Here is a 21733-nt window from a genome sequence, read left to right as displayed (position 1 = left end):
ACTGGAGGCCTTAACTCTCTGCCAAGGTGAAGCAGCTCACCCTTTCAGTAAAAATAGACCCAGATTCCACTGAGCAAAAGACAACAAAAGGAAGAGTTGCAAGGCAAGGCAGCTGTTATCAGTCCCCGCATCTGGATGATACTCCATGGGCTACAAGTTCCTTTGTCTTCTTCCTAACAATGTGGAAATGCCCAGAAATGCAGACATTCCAGTTTCACAACTCCTCTTGCTCCATGCTTTCCCAAGCTATATTTTGGTGCAGACTGATTATGTTCAGCTACATCTGTGTTGCCAAGTTGCTGACTGATGGTTGCAACGTCAAGATTTTGACAAATAAGGGGAAAAAAAAAGAAAATGAGAAGACTCAATAGGGCCATTTGAAGTTCTAAAACTCTTCTTTATTATTTTGGAATTAACATCTAGGAAAAAAAAAAAGGAGGAAAGGAAGATTTGCAAATTAGTGGTAGTCAAAGGTCCACAATGACCAAAGCCTCTGTTATGGAACTTATTATGGAACCTCCTGTAGAAGATTAGCTTGAAAGTGTCTGAAATTTTGCCCTGGAGAGTACTAGATGTGCTCCCACCTCACTGATAAGGACACCTTATACTTTCCAGACAGTAATAAAAAAGTAAAAAAAGCACTTCTTGCTCATCTCAAAAAACCCCAATTATAAAGCCACATTTCCAGGCTGCACAGGAGACTGCCTTTGAATCTCACTTCACATTTGCTAAGAGGTCAACATGTTAATGGAAATTCAGTTGTGTCAAGACTTTCAGAGACAGTGACAGATGTTGACACTTTCCCACCCCAAATAAATAAATTATGCTTAAATACATATCACAAGCCCAGATGTTCCACACACCTAGATGAAAACAGCCAGATGTGCCTACTTAATTTATCTGCAGACCAGATTTGTGTTTGCTCACAAACAGAACTATAAAAAGACTTTGAAAGTCACATGCTTGTCATTTCTTGTCCAGTCTGTCTGAAAGGAGGCATCTGTAAGAATTCAGAAAGAGTGGATGTTTGCAAGCACTCCTTGGACTGCAATTCTGAAAGCATACCAAAACGAGCAGCCACAACGCTGCTCTGCTCTCTTTGCTTGAGAAGAAACAGTAGTGTGTTCTTTGCTTTCATCTCTCCCTCTCCTAAGGTAGGCTTCTAATTAAAATAGCTTTTTCCTAGCTGAAAGTGGGCCAATACTTTAAAAAAAAAAAACAACAACTGACAATGAAATTAAAGGAAAATGGTCAAAGGTAAACAATGGCAGTAATATTTGGCCCTGACAGGAGAATATTGAACACGAGGATTTAATGGCAGAAATCTCATGCTTACTCAGACTGTTGATCAAAACCTTAATAATAAATAGTATCTCATTTTCCCTATTCTGTGTCTCCACTTGGCAAGGAGATTTCCTCAGACAACCCAGGTAAATACAAGAGGGATCTTAGATGTTACCCTGGAACCTACTATTAACAGCGACTTACATTTGAAAAAGAGCAAGAAAGGCATTTGATTCTTTGAAAACCACATTTTTCCCCTTCACTATTATTTCAGCATTTGTTCCCAATGCTATCCACAGCACACACCCACCAGAAATACATAGAAACATCTGAGTATTTACTTACTCATTAGCATTCAAGCTAGCCGTGGCTTTGATGATCATGTAGCAGAGTGTAAGGGCACTGAGGAGGCCAAAACTGGCAATTATAAACCATTCTTCTGTTGACAAAGGAAAGGGAGGAAATCACTCGTGGGAGAAGGCTTATGTCAAAGCGATGTCAATATTTCCCTCAAACACCACTGGCAGAAGGCAAGAGGCTTCTAAGCCATGACTGGCACCAGGAGGTGAAGCAGAAGGAGGTTAGCCACAGAGTTACTGACTGGAGAAGGCTAGCAAAGAAGAAGCGGAGAGAGGTGTGGAAGAAAAGCATGGCACAACAATATTTCCCAGCTGAGCCCAAGGGTTAGTGATAAAGAAAGATTAGTTAACAATGTAAAGTGAAATGCAGGAACAAGGGAAAATGTAATGAAATCTCTTCCACCCCCCAAGTCAAAAAGAAGACTGTCAGGGTTGGTTTAGACTTGCTGAGATGCGACTCTTCACACAAACATACCCCATATACTTTCACACTTGTGTCTGCTCCCCTCCCTCTTTAATAAATGCTATAGTGTTAAAAAGACAGCAGCAACAAAAAAAAAGGATAGCTTGAGGAAACTATACCTAGAATTTTCCATTTAATAGACAGGAATACAACATCAATGAATACACAGACACATTAAAAAGAACACTATTAAAGAATGTTCACTATTCAAAGTTCTCCTTCCTCAAGATCAATTTGGTACATGGTAATCCTTTGGAATACAAACACGTTTGTCAAATGTGGCTTTTGGTTTAACTCTCATGCATCAAAGAATGCATGTGTCATCCATAAAACCCAAACATTTGAACAGCCTTTTCTAAAGCTTTATTTTATAAACATTGTCAGAATGAACTGCTGTTGATTATTTCTTGTTTTACCCTGGCACTCCATCAGTGCCAGAGCAGGACTAGAGTGGGGAACAGACAGTAAAAAGACTTTCTGTAAAACCAAGTAGTGAGAAGTTTCAGTTCAACTGCAGAGATCCTCTACCCATGACAAGGAAAGCAGCACATCAATAGATTTGTTCTCTGCTCAACAGAGCTGAATACGAGATGAATGAGAAATCAGACATTGTGTGATGAAGTGACATACTGGCTTGGTAAAGAATTTAGGTCTTGTATGTGGATTTTTACTTCAGATCAGGGCATTTCTGGATACAGACTGTGTTTCATAAGATGAGGGGTTTTTTTTTAGCAAGACATTGACTTTGCTTCAGCATCTAAAAGTTCACACCAATGGATTTTATCAGTTACACTGCCTCTTACATATGTATCAGTGGCTAACAGTGTCACTAAGCTCAAAATCTATATCACAGATGTACATAACCAAAATACAAGGAGAAAATTAGACTGCCTGGGTGTTGTACTGCCTGGATTCTATCTCTGAAATTCAGCCAGAAAAACAACCATTCATGCATCATATTGAGACTTGTACAGCATATGGAAAAATGATGCAATTCCACACATACTGTATTCATCATGGTGCTATTATCCATTAAAAAGCCTAGGTACAACTCCAGTCAGTGGAAATTTCCCATGCTCTTCTTATGAATAAGAGCTTGCAAGCAGTGCAGGAACAGTTTTCTGATGTCTTAAACCACTTGGACAATACTTAAACGCTGGTACACCAAATATGTTTTTTTAATTCACAAATTTTGTAACAAAACCCATCTGCTAAGAGATGTCAGAATTCCAGGAGTAATGTTCTCAGGGGAAAAGATGTCTGCAGAAATAGTAAGCAGCTGAAATATTTATACTTGTATAAATTGTCGCACGTAAAGTATCCTGAAAGGGTAAAGAATGGTTTTGGCAGTTGACCTTCTCATACTGGTTACCAAATTCAGGAGGGTGATTTTGTTGCCATTTTAGCTCATCCAGTGTTCTTTTGCATGCAGATCTAAAAGGATATACCATTAATAATGGAAGTGTTGGCACCGCTATACCTAGTGTTATTGGTTTCAATATGGAGCATATGCCTCAGAGGCACCGAGGTCACCTTTGTCCCCACAGGGAAATCTTTCACCACGGCCCTGGAGCACAGAGCTGTACAGACCTACAGCAGGGCAAGTGCCACATGCCAGGGAAACCATAGAACAGTGCTGGAAGCCAAAGAAAACTTACTTGTCACAGCAATGTTGATCTCTCCTGACCTTGGCGTTAGCTCTCCGTCCTGTGGAAGCTGTGACATCCCGGAGGTGCGCAGGGGCTCCAGGCTCAGAGAGCTGTCGTTGGCAAAATCGCCAAGTGCTGCTCGCCTGCTGGCTGGCTGGCCTCTGGTGAGCCTTTCCATGTCAAAGGCTACGTTATCTGTACATGGCACGTTTGGCTGGGGATAAAAAAAAGTGATTCCATGTAGCACTGGTGAATATTCTCCATGTGGCAAAGATATAAATCAAGTCAAACCACACATACACTCTTAATTCAGTTGCTACAGCTGTCCTCAGGTCACACAGGAGAGAAAAACATCAATTAGCAAGTTGTATCCAAAGTCACTCCTTCAGTCCACCTTAAAGAGGTGGAAGTAGAAGTAGAAGAATGAATTAAGGATCAAGAAAGGGAGACTCAAATATGCTTGTATCACAGCCTTGTCTGTATGGTTTACTACCATGAGCAGTGATGACATGCACCAAATTGTGCTGTACCCTTCTCAAAAAAATCCAGGTATGTTATTAATTGCAAAACCAGGCCATCCACAACACATCTGGCAACTACTTCTTAGAAAATGTGCAAGTCTGCAACGGACAGCTAAATATTAAAGGCTGATAATTCTCACCAGCTTGATTCAAAAGCTGCTTTAGACAGTCTCTTCATATGCTATTCTCTTCCCTCATTTCTTTCTCCTGTACAGAGTGTAGCTCCACATTAGTTTTTTTTCCCCCTTCATATGAAGAAGATTAAGAAAATCCTCTTTGAGGTTCTTCACTTCTATCCCTTTGTGAACTGGCCAACAAAAGCAGTTCTCAGGCATCCTAGAAGTGATGAGCAGCTCAAGGAAAACTCCCTGACCTTGGCTAGGGCATGGCTTTTAACATGTCAATAAATTTCAGAGTGTCTATGGAAGACCTCAACTTGATTTACAGAATTAATTTAACAAAGAAGGGTTGAAAGAAGAAAAGGGAATATAGACAACCTCACAGACTGCCAGTAGATTAGAAATTGTTTTAAATGCAAATGAAACAACATATTCTCAATGACCAATGAAGGAAAGGAACACCAAATCAGTTTAATCAGCAGCAAAGAAATTGCTTAAAACCCCACTTTCTGAGTAAGGGAATTGTAACACCCTTTCACTCTTCTGCTCTACAATTACTCCTGCTGTTTTGGGTCATACACAGGAGGAAGAAGAGCTCACAACAGTGCAACTTACCACAATTCCCAGTGCCTTCAAAATGTTCAGTTTACACATTGGACACGTACAGTGTTCACTAAGCCATGGATCCACACAGGCTTTGTGGAAAACATGCCTAAAAAATAAAATCAGACAAAGCACACATTTAATTTGCAAACAGTTCCATTTTATGCAATGAGAACTACTTAAAAAAAACCTTTTAGCTAGTTTCTTAATTAAGTCACCTGAACAAATTCTAGAATTGCCAGTTTTCTGTGCTGACTGCAATAAGACAATAATAAAAAAAACCTCTTGCTTGTTGTTGCAACTCTTTACTAACAGTTCAACTAGGAAGAAACAAACAAGAGGAACATTTCCCCTCTCTTTTATTGTGGATATGAGTATGCACATGGGCAGAACAACTAGGGTAATGAAGTCCCCACCACAACCTTGTGTAAAGTCTTGTCTCAATTTCTGTGTAGAATCTGGCCATAAATTGGGTAGGAAGAGCACAGATCCACCAAGAGTCAATTTTATGCAAAAGTCAGTGCAATCAAGCCAACCACACTTAGTTTGACTTTTAAAAGGGCTTGTATAATGATCATATCTAAGCAAAAAGGCAGCTTTCCCTACAACCAGTATGTCTTGGGTCAGTCTGTTCTCCCTAGTAACAAGCAATAGAACAAGAAACGGCCTCAAGTTGCACCAGGGGAGGTTCAGGCTGAATATGTGGAGGAGTTCCTTTACTGAAAAGCATTGGAATGGGCTGCCCAGGGAGGTGCTGGAGTCACCGTCCCTGGAGATGTTTCAGAGACAGTTGGATGTTGCACTTAGGGAAATGATCTAGTAGTTGACAGGACTAAGACAGAGGCTGGACTTGATCATCTTAAAGGTCTCCTCCAGTTGAAATCATTCTATGAAAACATGTCCGTCATCACAGAAGAATCTTTCAGAGATGAAAAGACAAACAGGGTTGGCACCAGTGTAACAACGAAAGATGATCCAGAGTCTAAAACAACATATCTAAATTGAAGGAATCAAATACCCCCTCGACTCTTCAAAAAGCAAAGAATTTTTCAGAGAATATTTGTTGCAGAAATGGGTTTCACCAGACTTTCTACATAAATATAGCTTTAGCAAATACTCATCATAACCTGAATAACTACCTGTGACAAGAACCCAGAGCAAAAAGCCAGTAAGAGTAGGCACATCTGACACAACAGACTGGTGATTGTAAAAGGGATCAGAAATTAGAAGGGCTGCTTAGCCAGGGAAGAGCTGTGCTCTGAAACCAGCCGGCAAAGGGGCAGTGGCAGAACAGGGAGTTCCTGCCATCTATTTGAGGCGTGAGCACCGTCTGCAAGAGGTCATCCACACCCCCAGGGGAGCATAAAGTTGAGAAACTCTCCATCCCCTCCTTTCTCAGGTTATACTTGCTGCTCTGTGCCTTAGTAAGCTCATGATGGAGTCTAAGATTTCTTTGCTCCCTGTCCCTTGGCACAGAGACCAAATGAGGCATGGCAGACAGTAATTCTCATTTAAATCTCTGGAAGGTAACCCAAGAGAAATGTCTCCTGATATTATAATGAACACAGCAAAAGACAGTACATAATTGTGCTTTGTCTATGGCTACTAAGGCTGATAAAAGGACTAAAGTACATCAACATAATTAGGTTCCAGTCAGCTACAACCATGTATCTTACCTGTACTAAATATGCATAGTCAGTATAAAAGAAGATGGACAAGGTGTAGAAGAACTTTTCTTATCTATATCCCAGATATTGCAGGCATAGAAATGTACAGGATCTCAGCTAGTCACTTTGCTGGCCTGTGTCCTGCAGCAATTCAGCAATCATGAGAGACAGGGTATGTACAGTGCTTACTGTTCAAATCACTGCACAGAACACAGACTCGCTCCTGTTGTGACTGGGTCTTAATGCATCCCCTTTATCACTCATAAAACTGCAAGAAATCATGTTTAGAAATCCTGAGAGAGAGAAAATAGTTTGATATCTTCTGAAACACAGAGATGCTACTTTCTATGTTAGGCAAATCATGGCTTTTAGTTGCCTAGATTTCTTTTTAAGTCTCTGAAGTCTTGTTAGAGCAGGACCAACCTGAAAATCTAATGTTTTGGCAAACAGCAGACATCTAGACTCCACAGAAGTAAGAAAACAGCTTTAATATATTGTTATCAGTTAATCAGTGCTGTAGAAGCACTCAGATCAAATGAAGCAGGCGACTGATAAGGATGCCAACATGCATCTGCTAAATATTATGAGTTATTTTAAAGAGTCATTAGCAGTTTGATATAGTTCAAATGCACCAAGACAGCTCAACTATTTTTGTGACCTCTTAATTCTTTGCTTTTATTTCATAGACCTTCAAGGGCATTTATTAATGTGTTTCAAAAAAAAAAAAACAAACCCAACAATGTGCCACTCTCCAAAGGTTATTTATTGATTTAGATCAGCATGGCTCTGCCTATTACTTATGCAGTTTATCTACTTCTTAAAAAGTTTGCTGATCCAATCAGCGTGGCTCAGGTTCTGTCTGGATTTCTCTGCTTGCCACAGTTCAAATGCAGTTACACAGCACTGAAGACAGTAAACACATGAATCACTTTAAAAACTCCATCTGACAAAGTAAGTCCTCACATTTTCTGCTACCATAAACCACCATCTTCATATTTCTCTCACTTGTTTTCCAAGACCATAAATATGAAGAGTTCCCAGTGAGCTGCTCTAGGCCATGGCAGCTGATGATGTTTCCCCAGGAACCACACACCAGGGAGATGAGTGTGACACAGGTTCTGCTGCTTCTCCAGCCTTGGGGCTGAAAGCAGCAGGGCTGGCAGCCAGGCTGGTAGCACTGAATTCAGGAACGTCCAATGCAGGTCTAACTCCAAACAGGTGACCTGCAGGGATTTTTCCACTCTGTCAGCATACCAAAACCAGTTGCCCTCCAGCTTGTAATGAGCACTGTAACACTGACTCTATTACACAACACAGCTTCTTCACAGCATCTCACAGTGAAAAGCTAAGTTGGAAATCTCTTTTGGTGGTGTAATGCCTCTGAATTCGTGGGTCACACAAGGAGAAAGGTTTGAACGAGTTCACAAGTGCTATTTCCCAAGAGCTCACAACACTTCCCTGGTCTCAGTTACAGCAACCCACCAAAGGCACCTGACCAATGTGCTGCTGTAAAGTAGCATCTTTGGCTATTGCTAGAGGCAGCTGCTTCCCTTGCTCCAGGGTACAAACCTCCCAGACAGGCTGGCACATGGCTCCTGCCAGCCCTGCTTGAGCAGCCCATCCCAGCTAGCAGAGCTGAGAGCTGTGGGGCTTGCTGCCTCAGGGAAGAAGGCACCATGTCTCCCACCCAGTGGGCAATGCTGGGGAGAGCAGCCTCAGCGCTTTCCACAAATTCACAGTATTGCTGGGGAAATAGAGAGACTGCCCTTGCAAGCAGATAGGAGAGAAAATGGGGGTTGTGAAGAAGCACTCCAGTAAGCAGAAAGGTTGGCACTGAGGTATTGTGCAGATAATCAGACAGGTGAAAACGTGGCTTAGTCACTTTTGTCACTTTCACCCTTCCTGCCTAGTACAGGAATTGAGAATTTGGCTCAAAAGCTATTTATTTTTACATACTCACTACTACTTTAATTATCTTCCTACCTTGTGAATATTCCTTTCTTCCCAGGCCATCTTTCTGCCTTTTCCAATGGCACACTCTTCTGCTTTACTCTAATTTGCCCCTTTGCTCTCTCCTTCCCTTATCTCTCACTAGTCCTTCACACTACCCCCTTCTGATCATTTTTCACCTAGTACCCGTTCATCTTCTAGATGCAGCAGTGTGATGATACAGGAAAACTATCCAAACAAAGAAATGCCTTTTGCTGGAATCTTTCTGACATCTGCTTACTTTACTTATTTTTAACTTACATAATCATATTCACAAAAGACAGAGACATTCCACAGGCTCGTAAGTCTCAGAGAGGGTTGCCTTAGCCCTCTGTGCACTAACAGCTATAGGGATGTCCACAGGCTGCTGGTACAGAATGTTTCTCTCTGAAGCACAAAACAAATGATAAAAATTTGGCTGCATTGCTTGCAATCATTTTAACTTCAGTTTATTTTTAAATTGGCCACAATTTCCCAATTGCTACAGAACTTTACGTCACAACTATGGTGTTTCACTACAGAATTTTAGGTGCAATGTGCTCAGCTGCTGGTAGGTTTTGCCTACCGTGTGTCTGCCCAGACCAGACTTACCTCTGCTGAGACACTGAGGGACAGACCATACTTAAGTGCAGAGAACAATTGTGGTAGTAAAGGGAAATGCTACTTTTAAATTGATGAAAGCAGTATGGATGTCATATGTCAACCATTTCCAACTGTCTAATGATTATAAGCTTCCTCAAGAGGCACAGTAAGAAAAACTTCTAGTCTTTCATTTGCTTCCTCTTGGTTGAGCAATCTTCTCTATGGTTTTCTTGCAATTTATTTTCTCATGTGGCTTAGAGACTCTTTTGTAGTTCTTCTCCTGTGTGTTAGGTTTTTTTAAACCTAACTTTGCATGTTGCAGTAAAATAGGAACTTGAAGTATCAGGAAATAGAAAATGATTAAACTTCCAATACAAGATTTGAATAGAAGCATCTCAGGTGCTGAAGACTAAAAAGTCTTAAAGGCAATTTTTTTTGGCTCATTTCTGTAGGTACTGGTTGGCTCTTCATCTACATATATAAAAGTGTTCTGTGGAAAGTATACAGCTCCACGTTTCTGTCTAGTCAAGATGGTTTTGCACTCAAAGCTGATGAAAAGTGAGATTTAAAAAGGAGAAGTAGAAAGTAAATATAAAAGTTGTCATACAGTCTTCACCTTCTATTATTGTGAAAAACAGAACACAGAAGAATCTGCACAAGACCCTTGGTATCTCCTTTGCATGGGAGATTGCACTAATGATGTTGTGCTGAGATGGCAGCAATGTGCACCTTCATCCATATCCCCGAAGCAGCTGTATCTCTCTCTGAGTGCAGGGAGCTTCCTGTCTGCAGGACTGCAGCACAAAGATGTCTGAAGGGAATGGTCTTTTTTTTTTAATAAAAAAAAAAAAATCAATGGTGATTTTGGTTAAATGGTCTGTATGGTATCTGCTGACAGCAATATCTCTATTTGTTGGACAGTGACAGTTGTTTAACCAAAGAAGTTGAATTTTAGTCTCAGCTCTGCCTTATGCTTAGTGGGAAAAGATGTTTTCCTACCACAAGAAGACTCATTTTCTTTTTGTTGGCAAGGGCCTGCCTCAGACCTCTTTTCAGTATCAAGAGAAAGGCTTGAGGACTGGGACTTGTGGAATGGAGGTTCAAATCCTTGAGCCTCACAGCACCACTCTGAATACACAAGAGAAGCTGTCTTAAGAGGCAGTTCATCAAATCACCATCTTAGTGGACCAAAACTGGTGTGAAGTTTCCAGAACTTCCTCCTCTAATTTCCAAATAATCTTCTACTTAATGAATCAAAGACTAGGGCTTAAGTGACATAGGTGAGCTTTACTTTGAGATTACAATATAGGACACAAGTCTCTGGAACCTTTACTTAACACTTGGGAGTACATTTTTTAAGGGCAAAGGCACAATCTTTGAGTAAAAGTGACCAAATTGTAAAAAAAAGAAGTGCACATACATCTGTATGACCAAAAGCTCACACATTTTTACAGAACTAAGACCAAGCTCTTCTATTCCTAAATATTTTAATAGGAGTTTCTAAAAGACATTTGTGGGTTATATTAACTAAACAACAACACCAAGAGTCTAAATCAAGACATTGTGTCCCACAGTCCAAGAATCATAGAATCAAGGTAAAGAAAACAGAGAAAAGTGAACTGAATTAAACTGCTGGCTTCAGAAATAGAATGCACATATATTTAGACCAATAAGACAGAAAATAATACTGTTTTCCTATTAGAATTATAGAAATTCATTACATAATAGAAGAAAAATATTACAGCTATTCAGAACAGCCTCAGAAGGACTTGCAAGACCAATAATGATCTCTTATCTCTGCTGCTGTGTGACTGAACTCCAACACCATGATTTTTTTGCTTCTAGAGTATCATGCAGAACACTGTTTGTACATCAAGCACAGACCAAATTACTGGATCTTATCTGTATAGATACATAATTTAGCTTACATGTGGTGTTTTATGTCTGAAGATAAGGAGAAAGCTTTGCATTTCAGTGTACAAGGCAAAGATGTCCCTGTTAACGCTTAAGGGTACCAAAATGTAACAATTCATCAAAACTGATCACCAGGTGGAAAAGCACTTAAAAGCATATCTCAAAGGGCAAACATCCTGAAACAACTCAAGAATGGAAGTGGAATGGAAACAAACTGAAAACCTGAAGATGTCAAGAGAATGGCATAAAAAGAGAAGGAAGTTGTTACATTTAAAGTACCCATGCAGAATATCCAGCAAGTATAAATCTTCAAGCACAAGCCAAGAACACAATGCCCTGGAGAGACCAAAGACAGATGATAGCACAGTGGCTGAATGATGTCAGAGGAGGTATGAAGGTTGGAAAGACTGCATTTGTTTCCTACACTGTGTTAGAAACCAGCAGCCAGTGTTGCAAGTCTGCTGTGTAGAATGCAGCATCTCTACCTGGTTCTTTATAGTTAAGATTTCTGTGTCTGCCCACCACTCCATTAAGTCTGCACTGCCCCCCCGTCCCCTCCCAACTTACAATCTTAATAGCTCCACTGCTGATATGCCCAAACTGCCCATCTTCAAGATCATAATCTTCTGTTTAATGTCTACTGTCATAACAGTGCCAGCATCCACCTTCATACCTTCTGGTATCATAGTCTAAAATAAAACTGCTGTTATTAGGACTGGAAACATCTGACAAATGTGTCTGTAAATTACAATTGACATATTACATGAAATGAAGTAAAGGAGCACAAAGAAAGAATAATTTCCAAATAAAGCAACTTTACTAGCTTACTTGCATGGCAAAATGCGAACAACATCGTTCTGCTTGTAACTCTCAATGCAGACAGCACAATGATCAAAGTCTGGGTCTGTTTCCTGAAAGAAATAGAATGAAAAGTCAAGAGTTGAGGCTATGATAGATGTAAAAGTAGTTGTGACTAGTACATGAACTGCATTGTGCCAAGTGGCTGTTACCAAGAAGATACAAAACCAGTGACTGGGTTATTATATTCCAACATGGCTTGAGAAAGAAAAGTAATCTCATACGTATAAACCTCTCCCCTCACTTGGAGCTGGTAAATAATCACTTGAAACATGAACTAAGGTGTAAGTTTAATTTTCAGCTGAAGCACTATAAAACATAGTGGTGATTTTCCTAGAGGCTTTACTTCTGTTTGGAGCTAAAACTTCTATTTTATTCAGGGATTTATGGTTTTTTTTGGCAGGATAAGAATCCTAGATTCCCTTTTACAGCCACAACTAGTGGATTTTACTTATTTCAGAGTAGTCTCACATTTTTCTCTGCTGCTTACTTGCAGAATTATCATCATTCTTATCCATATACGAAGATCAAATCACTGGCTCCTGTCTTTTCTCTGTTTTGCAGAAGACAGGGGGGTTAATTTTTTTTTTTTAACATGAAAATTAAACATTTCTAATGCAAAAGGGCTGATTGCCTGTCAGTGTATATACAGCATCAGCAATATTATTTAAAAAGTTTGGGCCTGTGGCACAAAACAGACTGTGCCTTCTCTTAGTTAATTTTTGTTTCCGAGGTTAGCAAGCTACTAACAAGACACTGTGACAGGAACCACAACAAGGCAATAGCCACTCCCTGATCAGCACCAGTCAGGACTGCGGGAAGAGATTCCCGTGGGCTGCTCTGATCAAAGACAGGTTTTCTCCTACTCTGGTCATGTGCGTGTGCATCTCATGCTGCATGTATCACAACCTACACGTCACTTGCCAGTTTTGAATTTATGCTGTCAAGGCGACACCATGTTTTCTTTCAATAGGAAAAAAGTTCCCATTATCTATCTGTATTCCCACAGAAAAGATTTAGTGCTGTGAGCTGTCTTGAAATAGAACTAAATAAGGAAGGAGAAAGAGCTGAAAGATATATTTTTTGCCTTCTCTCTGGAGGCAAATTTTTCCATCCCTTCCTAATCTTCCATTGCTGATAGTGTGGATAAGAAAGATAAAAAGGAATCACATTAAAAAGCCCAAGGAAACAATCTTCTCTTTAAAAAAATCAAATCATAGCCAGAATTCCCTTGCCTTTTGCAAAGTAAAGGGCAAAAATTAAGCAGGATAAAGTGATTATTTTTTCCTTTTGGAATTAAAGACAGAGCAGCAGTGCTTATAGAAGTGGACCAAGTTTAGGACTTTAAGCACCCTATATTTTAGTTTGTATATTGGCAAGAAATAGTCTTGGAGTAACATTTACTATCTTTAATGAAGTACTTGTTTCTATTACCCTCCTGATTACTGGATATTTCTATTTTACATAAGAGATTCTCCTATATTACCCATCTTTTGTTTTTTACTTTACACATCTTACATATGGAATGATTCTAGGTTTATAGAATTCCACATAAACAATGCTAGCTGGATGTACTCCTACAAGCAAAAGCCCCCAGTCAGCTAACACACAAACCCACTCTCAGTCATAGTTGCCAGATGGAGTGCAAGTAGTATTTGAGCAAGGAAAACTTATCTGAAATGTACAGACTTCCAGCATACATGGATACCAGAAGTTACACAAAATATTGTGCCACAGGACAAGGTAAGCAAGATGACACCTCCAGCAAGGAAAGCAAGGTTAGAAAGCAGAAGCAGAAAGGAAAAATTGAGATTGTTTCCCTGGCAAAAATTAAACATGATACTCAAGTTTATTATGTTGAAGCAGTGTTACTATACCTTATCACCCTTCTTTACTGTCCTGGTTGTCAGTTTACCAATGGCTTTCTTGGCAGCATCTCCAAGACGACGCTAATAAAGTGATAAAAGAACACAAATTAAACCTGATAATTAAGCTTCATTACTATCCTTTCATAATGACTTATTTGGGCTCAATACTAACATTGTGATACACGGTATGGCAGTAGGCCAACGTAAAACAAAAAGCATGCACAGCAAACAGACTGATTTGTGAGGAGGAAAAAGAGCCCCAACAGTTGAGCCCACAAATGCAGTGGGTAAGCATGGGCAAAATCTCATGGATCATACAAAGGTCCACATAAGTGATATAACATTTGCATGACAAAACTAATCAATCCAAGTCCGTAGGATGAAAGTGAAACAACACACCTTCCCCATGATTCCTGTCACGTTCTGTTCATAAGTGCTTTTTATTCAGTGTACTGTAATATATCTCTTGTTCTCTTTTTAAAGCTTAAATTGCCCCCCCAGCCCTGAGCAAGCTGATCTTATTGAGATGCAAGGGAACCTCTCAGTGAGTGTAACCTAGTTTCTCTCCTGCTGTTACCTGAAATAACTAGGATCTCAGAGAAAAGTTATGGGTTACAAAATCTAAATAAGCCAATAGACTTAAATAAAGCTGAAATGAATGATGGTTTGAAGATGAACCTCAATCTGAATGCAGAGGCCAAGTTATTTTTTGTTTTTGATTGTGCTGTTACCACTGTTGGACAGAAGGAGCCATTTTTGCAGTTTAAGTGCTAATTCCTACTGTAATACCCAATTCCCAGCCCATGAAGAATGGCTCTTTGCCAGCTGGTCCATGGGATCCCAGAGACAGTATATCAAGTGGAACAAAGCTCGTGTCTTGTTTCAGGAACCCAAGACAGATTTGGTTTACACTGGGTGGAAAAGGGAAGTTTATGTATTTAATTCTTCACCTTCATCTTTTTCAAAGTACTCTGCCTTTGACAGAGTTGTGTTGTTTCTGAGAATGTAAACTGCACCCATCAAAACCTGCCATATAGCTTGAAATACATATGTGGGTTTTAGGCCTCCCTTCTCTACAGTTGAAAATCAAATCTGTCATGAGGTGTACCCCCTATATCATACACTTTCTCTGCAAACAAACTGAAAGTAAGCAGGCTACTTTTGAGAAGTTCACCACAACCTACTGTACCACTGTCATGCCAGAATTACGTAAGCACTTTTTTTTGGTGGTTTCCACAGAAGAACAGCTCTTATTTTATATTTTTGGATTTGAAAAGAAATCAGATACTTAGTCCCAATTACTGACATATACACATGTAGGAAATGAAGCACCAGAAACAACTCAAATATGAAATTATATACTTCCTGAAGTCGGTAATCTCATCCTAACTTCAACATGTGAGAAATTGGTTAATCTACGCAAATCTAAATTACTTGTCTTGGAACAAGCATATTGTCCTGAGCATTTAATGACACACTGCTGGAGTAGATAATCATTGCATGCTTTTGGTTATGATTGCTAAGAGAGAGGAGCAAGGCTGAAATGGCATTTAAATTAAATGTTCAGACACTACCAACTAAGTGACTGTGCAGTATTTATACTTAGTTGTACTGCATATGATTGTATATGCACTATAAAGAAAGTTAAAGACAGATTATGCTTCCAATAGGAAAATATTTCAGCAAAGTGTTTCTGTATGTAAATAAATGTGCTAAACACTAAGTTTCATTTCTTCCATTTAAGAGATCTGTCTTCTGTTTTCTAATTTTAACAAATACTTTTTTATGCTACCCTTGGAAATACTCAGCATTTACTATTTTGATAAGCTAGAGCATAGGCATACAGCATGTGCTTGCTTTTAATACCCAGAACTGTCATGACTGAAAAGGCCACCATCATATGCAGAAGAGTTTCATACCTCTGGAGGAAGTGCACAAGAATAACTATATGAAATGCCAGTATCTACTTGCACTATCTACAAAACACAGCATGTCTTTGATGTGTTTTTTTTTTTTTTTAAAGTGTGCCTCAACATAACTTAAAAACAAGATTATAGCCTAAACCAAAAGTTATTTCATCACTAACAGCACAGATTTCTCTCTGTGAAAGCTCTCAAAGATCTTAAAAAAATAAGCTGTAGCTGTTGCCACCTTCCTATTAAAGTTTAATAAGCTCAGCTTTTTAAATCGCATAAAATTTTCATCAAGTTTCTCCTGACCTTTGTGAAAATCTAAAGAAAGAAAAAAGGTCATAACAGTCCTTTCCCCATGGAGCAACTGTTTTGAAACACAGACATTTGGAAGCAGCCTAGAACCATGTAGGGGATGCAGAGGCACAATTTAGTATTCCAGAGACATTCATTGAGTAACAGTTATATTTAAACTTTCACCATCCCAAGGGACCACGCTAAGCACCCGTTTCAGTGTGGTCATTTAAGAATGACATCCTTAGGAAAATCTACAGGATGCCTGCAGCATCAGACACTATTTATAGGAACTAAAAGGGAAATCCTTTGTCACAACTGAGGCTTTGTAAATTTGCATTTGTTTTAGGTTTGACAAAACAAAGTACTGCCTCAGAGTAAGTTCCTGTGTATTAGCAGTAGTTCAGGGGTAAATCGGGAACAGCGAGTAGCAGTCAGCAGCTTTGTAGCAGCCTGGACAAAAGAAAAGAGAGCACAGCAGATTTCCCGAGGTTGACTGACCCTTCTCAATAAAAGCCAAGGCACACTATAGAGGCAATGAGTCGTTAAGTCCACAGTAGTAAAACATTTACTCCTAAAGTTTAATCCATTTGATGACTTGATTTAGTTAGGACCTCCAAGTATGGAGTTTAAGAACTTAATTCAGTTCTTAAACAAATTAAGACTTGAAAAAGAAGGTAAGAAAGGCACAATAGACCAAATTTTACTTACAAAACCACTGTACTGGTGCCACTCAGGATTAAAATCACTTTGCTATATAAAAATCCTTCTCTGGCAACATGCTCTGCCTCAGAACAGAAAGGTTCTGGACACCAGTTTGATGGACATTCCTTAGAAATCATTTGTTCTCTACCGACTCTGTATACAGAAATACCACTGCCAGAGCTTAGAAGAACAAAAAAAATGAGGCCCCTTACCTGATTCCTGTCACGTGCACTTGTGTACCTGATCTTCTGGATGAAGTAAAATATTAACCATGCTGAAGAAATTATCATCAAAACGATGAATGATATTGACACAAATACTAGAGAGCCCCGACTGAAGTTTTTCGGAGGAACACGGGACCCCACTGCTATTGCCATCAGCACAGAGATATTCTTTTCCAAGTAATTCAGGATCTCCTTAACCTTTGATTCTGTAATCATGACAGCAACAATATCTCCAGTTCCTATAAAAAGAGAAAATATGTCATTTATGTTTAAAATTAACTTGACACGCCAGTCAAGATTTTTCTAAATGCAAAGCCATTTAATAGCTTGGAGACTTTAATCTAAGCCATCTATGGCACATGGAGCATGCTACTCAACTCATGGCCTGCCCTTCACATTTTCAAATTAGTGCATTAATATGCAAACTGTCTGCAGCTCCACACATAGTAACAGATCTCTATCAGTGGTTACACAGTACTTCCCACGTTATAATTACGTCTGCAGTCTGAACTAGCTTTAAAAAGCACCTTTATTCTATATTTGAACCTGTGAACATCTAAATAGGCGACTCACAGAAAAACACATAGAAAACGAGTTCAAGGATTTTGTTAGAGTGGTCTTAGTATATACAGTGTTGTATACAAGTTGCTCTGGAGAGATGTGCAAGGGGGGTTGGACTAGATGATCTCTAAAGGTCCCTTCCAACCCCTACCATTCCAAAAGAAAAAAAAAAGTTCCCGTGTGGTTATGTGGCTTTCATGTGCCACCAAAGTTGTCAAGGACCTGTAAATCACAATGCCAGCACAGAAGCAAAGCCAGGCTACAACCTACATCACTTCAGACAGAAATGAAAGTAAAGCAAGTAATTCTGGCAGCAAAGTAGAAGAGAAATTAAAAAAGTGGACAAAAGTTTGAGTGCTGATTTTCGCACTCATACAAAGACATGCTTGGTAAGATTACAAAGCTATTGGCTTTATCAGCTCCATTTTGAATGTGCAGCCCACCTGGTTTCTGAAGTGTCTCGCATATAGACTACTCATGTCCCAAAGAGGAAATGGCTAGATTTGTTGAATAAGAATAAAGTCACCTGCAGAGCAGAGAGAGCACCTATGTTTTACAAGCATAGACCCCTTTAAAAAAAAATAGGGGGGGGGGGGATCTTCAACTCTGAGCAATTTTGATCTAAATTCAAAGAAAGTTTATAGGAAAATGAATTCCAGAAAGAAAAAAAGTCTTATACATGCCATTCTTAGTCATCCAAACAGATTTGCTTCCTATACTGCAACCCTTTCAAGACTTATTTTCAAAATGCCTGCAAAGTCTGCTCATCTATGTGCTCCATCTGCTTGCTCCAATTCACGATCCCTCAGAGAGGAACAGTATAATGCAAACGACTTCAGCATGAAGATTCTGGATTTAGACTGGATTTAAGTTACAGAAAACCCAGTGTGATACTGAAGAGTAAGCATGAGGTCCTATTTTGACACAAGGATTTTTTAAGTGTTTAATCAAAATCTGATATTTAAGAAGTTAATCCACAAAATTATGTGGAAGACCCAAAAGAGAAGCATCTTTGAAATCCAGGGCACAATAAGTCAGGGTGACAGACCCAGACAACTACATAATTTTCCAAGATGTAGACATTAGAGTTGTGTAACAGTCTTAAATGTTCTCATTACTCTTTCCACTCACCATGCCAAAACACTTTTACAGACACTACCCTCAGTTTTCGAAGGAAGTTCCCTAACACTGGTGGTGTGGACTGTGCCAACAGAACTATTCAGAAGATTCAAAGCTGATCATCTCAGAAATTAAGATTTGCACAACAATTTAAATATATTCCACAGCCTCAAATTTGTTGTCCCCCAAGAACTGTCAACATTTCCTTACTTAAAATTGAAAGAGTAAAGACACTCAGACCTTGTCCTAGTAACATGGGTTTAAGCAGGAAAAAAAACATTCAGTGTTTTGAATGAGTATTTTTGAAGCAAGTGTCACAGTAACTAAAAAACACTGAATAGCAACCAAATCCATCAGAATTTATGGATACCACGTATTTAAATCACTAGTATACCACAGATTCACACAACATCAACTTCAGTCCAGCTCTCTAGTGAGACGTACTGAGTTCTGGTTCATGCAACAAACCCAGATACTTAGTAGGCTGCAAAGCTCAGAGTAAAAATCCACCACTTGCTTTATTTGCAAGGAAGATCTACTCAGATTCCTATTTGTCCAGTTGGGAAGAGAGTCCTTGCCCAGACTTGCATCACTTAATTACAGTACAAGAGCCACATTTCCTGCAACATTTTGTATGTAGATGCAGCACATGTTCCTGCAACCACAAAACCCTGCAGCTCAAATAGTGCAAGATAATTGGGAGCAGACAATTTATACTGCTTGATATTTTCCCTAGACTTCACTTCTGTTCTTCATATCTAGTTTGGACAATGAAGAAAGGCTGGGAAGGGTGTGGGGAGGCTGTATTCCCCAGAGGACATGTTCTGCTAAGCTTCCCCACTAGCTATTTATTTGCAGGGAGGACTTATGTTAGTATCAAAATATCAGCCAGAAGCACTCAATGTAGCATTCTGACATGATTTACAGTTATCTGCAAAACAAAGCTGAGAAAAACCTTCCAATACTAGTCCAGTTCTGCCCAAATTAAAAGCTGAAACCTCTACCTATTCCCTGCTGCCCAGGCAATGTGGCAAAGCTAACAATCTGTCATGCCTTTATATAAAGCCCAGCACAAAGGGAACCTCTGGCATCACTGCAAAGTGATTTGCATTCCAAATGACTCAACTGGGAACAGCCAAAGTGCTACTGCTGCTTCTGACCCTGCAAGAGCCAAGGAGAACTGCAGAAAAGAAAAATAAATTGTTCCTGTTTAACATACTGAGGCTCAGTGGAAACTGGGACTTGGTTCATCCATATATTTGTCAGGGGCATCACCCTAAATAATTTTAGCAAGAGCTGCCTGCTTGAGAACAATTGGGGGCAGGAGGAGACATTCATTTATTTTAAGCACCTTGAAATCTTGCATTTCTGAAACTTAAGCAGAACAAAAATCTTCAGGTGAACACAGAAAGACTAACAGGGTTTGTAAAAATGGGACTTACTATGTAGTCTTTTGAAAAGGACTACAGTCCTCAGCCAAGAACAGTGTCCAGAGAAAAGAAGCTGGAATGATAACTGAAGCCAATGAACTACATATTTAACCATAGATGACAAGCTGGAACAGACAGTAGGCATAAGATAAATATTGATTCCTGTAAATATAAATCATTTAATTGCTATCATCCAAGCCCAGACAGCTCTTCCTAGCTTGCAATTTTACCACGTGCATGTTTAATTAGCATAGTTATACAACTCTGTGTATGAAACAGGAAGAAGCTGCAATTAATCATTAAATCTGTGTAATACTCAATTGGGAGAAGAGAGAAGCTGCAAAGCTGAGAAGACAATAAAAACAAGATAATGGGAAAAAAGAAATTTCCTGTAGAGCTCCTAAGGAAACTGCTTTGCTCTCTCACTTATCTATTCATATCTCCAAGCAATTCTGAAAGAACACATTTAGAAAGTCAATAGAAAGTTGTCTCAAAGAAAAACTACTAGTGTAATCACAAGCAAGTAATTGTTTCCCTTTGTGTTTGTTTTGTTCATTCTTGATTACCAAAAGGTTGCCTGAAGCTCAAAATATGGATGACTACAGCCAGAATATCAAGCAAACTACAGGCAGACTTCAGACACCTTCCATTGTCGACCCATGGAGGATGTAGGGCATGGTAGTCTGGCAAAATGTGACTGTTAAAGAGCCAATTTTTCTTTTCCTGGGCTTGTGAACAGTCTAAGCAGATGTCTGGGCAATATCTGGGAAGAAGGGAGGATTGGCTTATTCACCAGAAGGTTGTGATGCCATTCAGCAAGATCTTGACCGGCTTGAGAGCTGGGCAGAGAGAAACCTCATGAGGTTCAACATGGACAAGTGCAGAGTCCTAAATCTCGGAAGGAACAACCCCATGCACCAGGTACAGGCTGGGGATTGACCTGCTGGAGAGCAGCTCTGCAGAGAGAGACCTGGGAGTCCTGGTTGATAATGAACTAACCATGAGCCAGCAATGCGCCCTCACGGCCAAGAAGGCCAGTGGCATCCTGGGATGCATCAAGAAGAGTGTGGCCAGCAGGTCAAAGGAGGTTCTTCTCCCCCTCTACTCTACCCTGGTGAGGCCTCATCTGAAGACTTGCATCCAGTTCTGGGCTCCCCAGCTTAAGAGGGAGGGCAGAGAATTTCTGGAAAGGGTTCAGTGCAGGGCCACCAAGATGATCAGGGGACTGGAGCATCTTCCTTATGAGGAAAGGCTGCAGGAACTGGGGCTGTTTAGTCTGGATAAGAGAAGACTGTGGGGGCAGCTCATTAAAATTTACAAATATCTAAATGGTGGGTGTCAGGAGGTTGGGACATCACTTTTTTCTATTGTATCTAGTGACAGGACAAGGAGTAACGGGATGAAGCTGGAACACAAAAATTTACATTTAAACATAAGAAAAAACTATTTCACTGTCAGGTGAGGGAGCCCTGGCACAGGCTGCCCAGGGAGGGTGTGGAGTCTCTCTGGAGGTTTTCAAAAACCACCTGGATGCGTTCCTGTGTGACCTGATCTAGGTGGACCTGCTTTGGCAGTGAGTTGGACTAGATGATCTCTAAAGGTCCCTTCCAATCC

At 39.8% G+C, this 21733-nt stretch overlaps 1 protein-coding gene across 2 annotated transcripts in view; it reads right to left on the bottom strand.

Annotated features, from left to right (window-relative positions):
- RNF130 (ring finger protein 130) overlaps window positions 1–21733 on the bottom strand; it is a 47937-nt gene that overhangs the window by 6727 nt on the left and 19477 nt on the right. Inside the window, exons 3-8 of one of the 2 annotated variants that reach the window (XM_010197890.2) lie at window positions 16998–17248; window positions 13886–13957; window positions 11979–12061; window positions 5011–5107; window positions 3765–3969; window positions 1630–1723 (exon numbers count right to left, since the gene is read on the bottom strand). In XM_010197890.2, the coding sequence (XP_010196192.2) occupies window positions 1630–1723; window positions 3765–3969; window positions 5011–5107; window positions 11979–12061; window positions 13886–13957; window positions 16998–17248 (802 nt within the window). The remainder of the gene's footprint in view (window positions 1–1629; window positions 1724–3764; window positions 3970–5010; window positions 5108–11978; window positions 12062–13885; window positions 13958–16997; window positions 17249–21733) is intronic. The other variant, XM_062002666.1, reaches the window with a different exon arrangement.

The sequence above is a fragment of the Colius striatus genome, chromosome 9, assembly GCF_028858725.1.
Source record: "Colius striatus isolate bColStr4 chromosome 9, bColStr4.1.hap1, whole genome shotgun sequence".
In the NCBI taxonomy this organism is placed as follows: Eukaryota; Metazoa; Chordata; class Aves; order Coliiformes; family Coliidae; genus Colius; species Colius striatus.
This window is presented reverse-complemented; position numbering and strand designations above follow the sequence as displayed.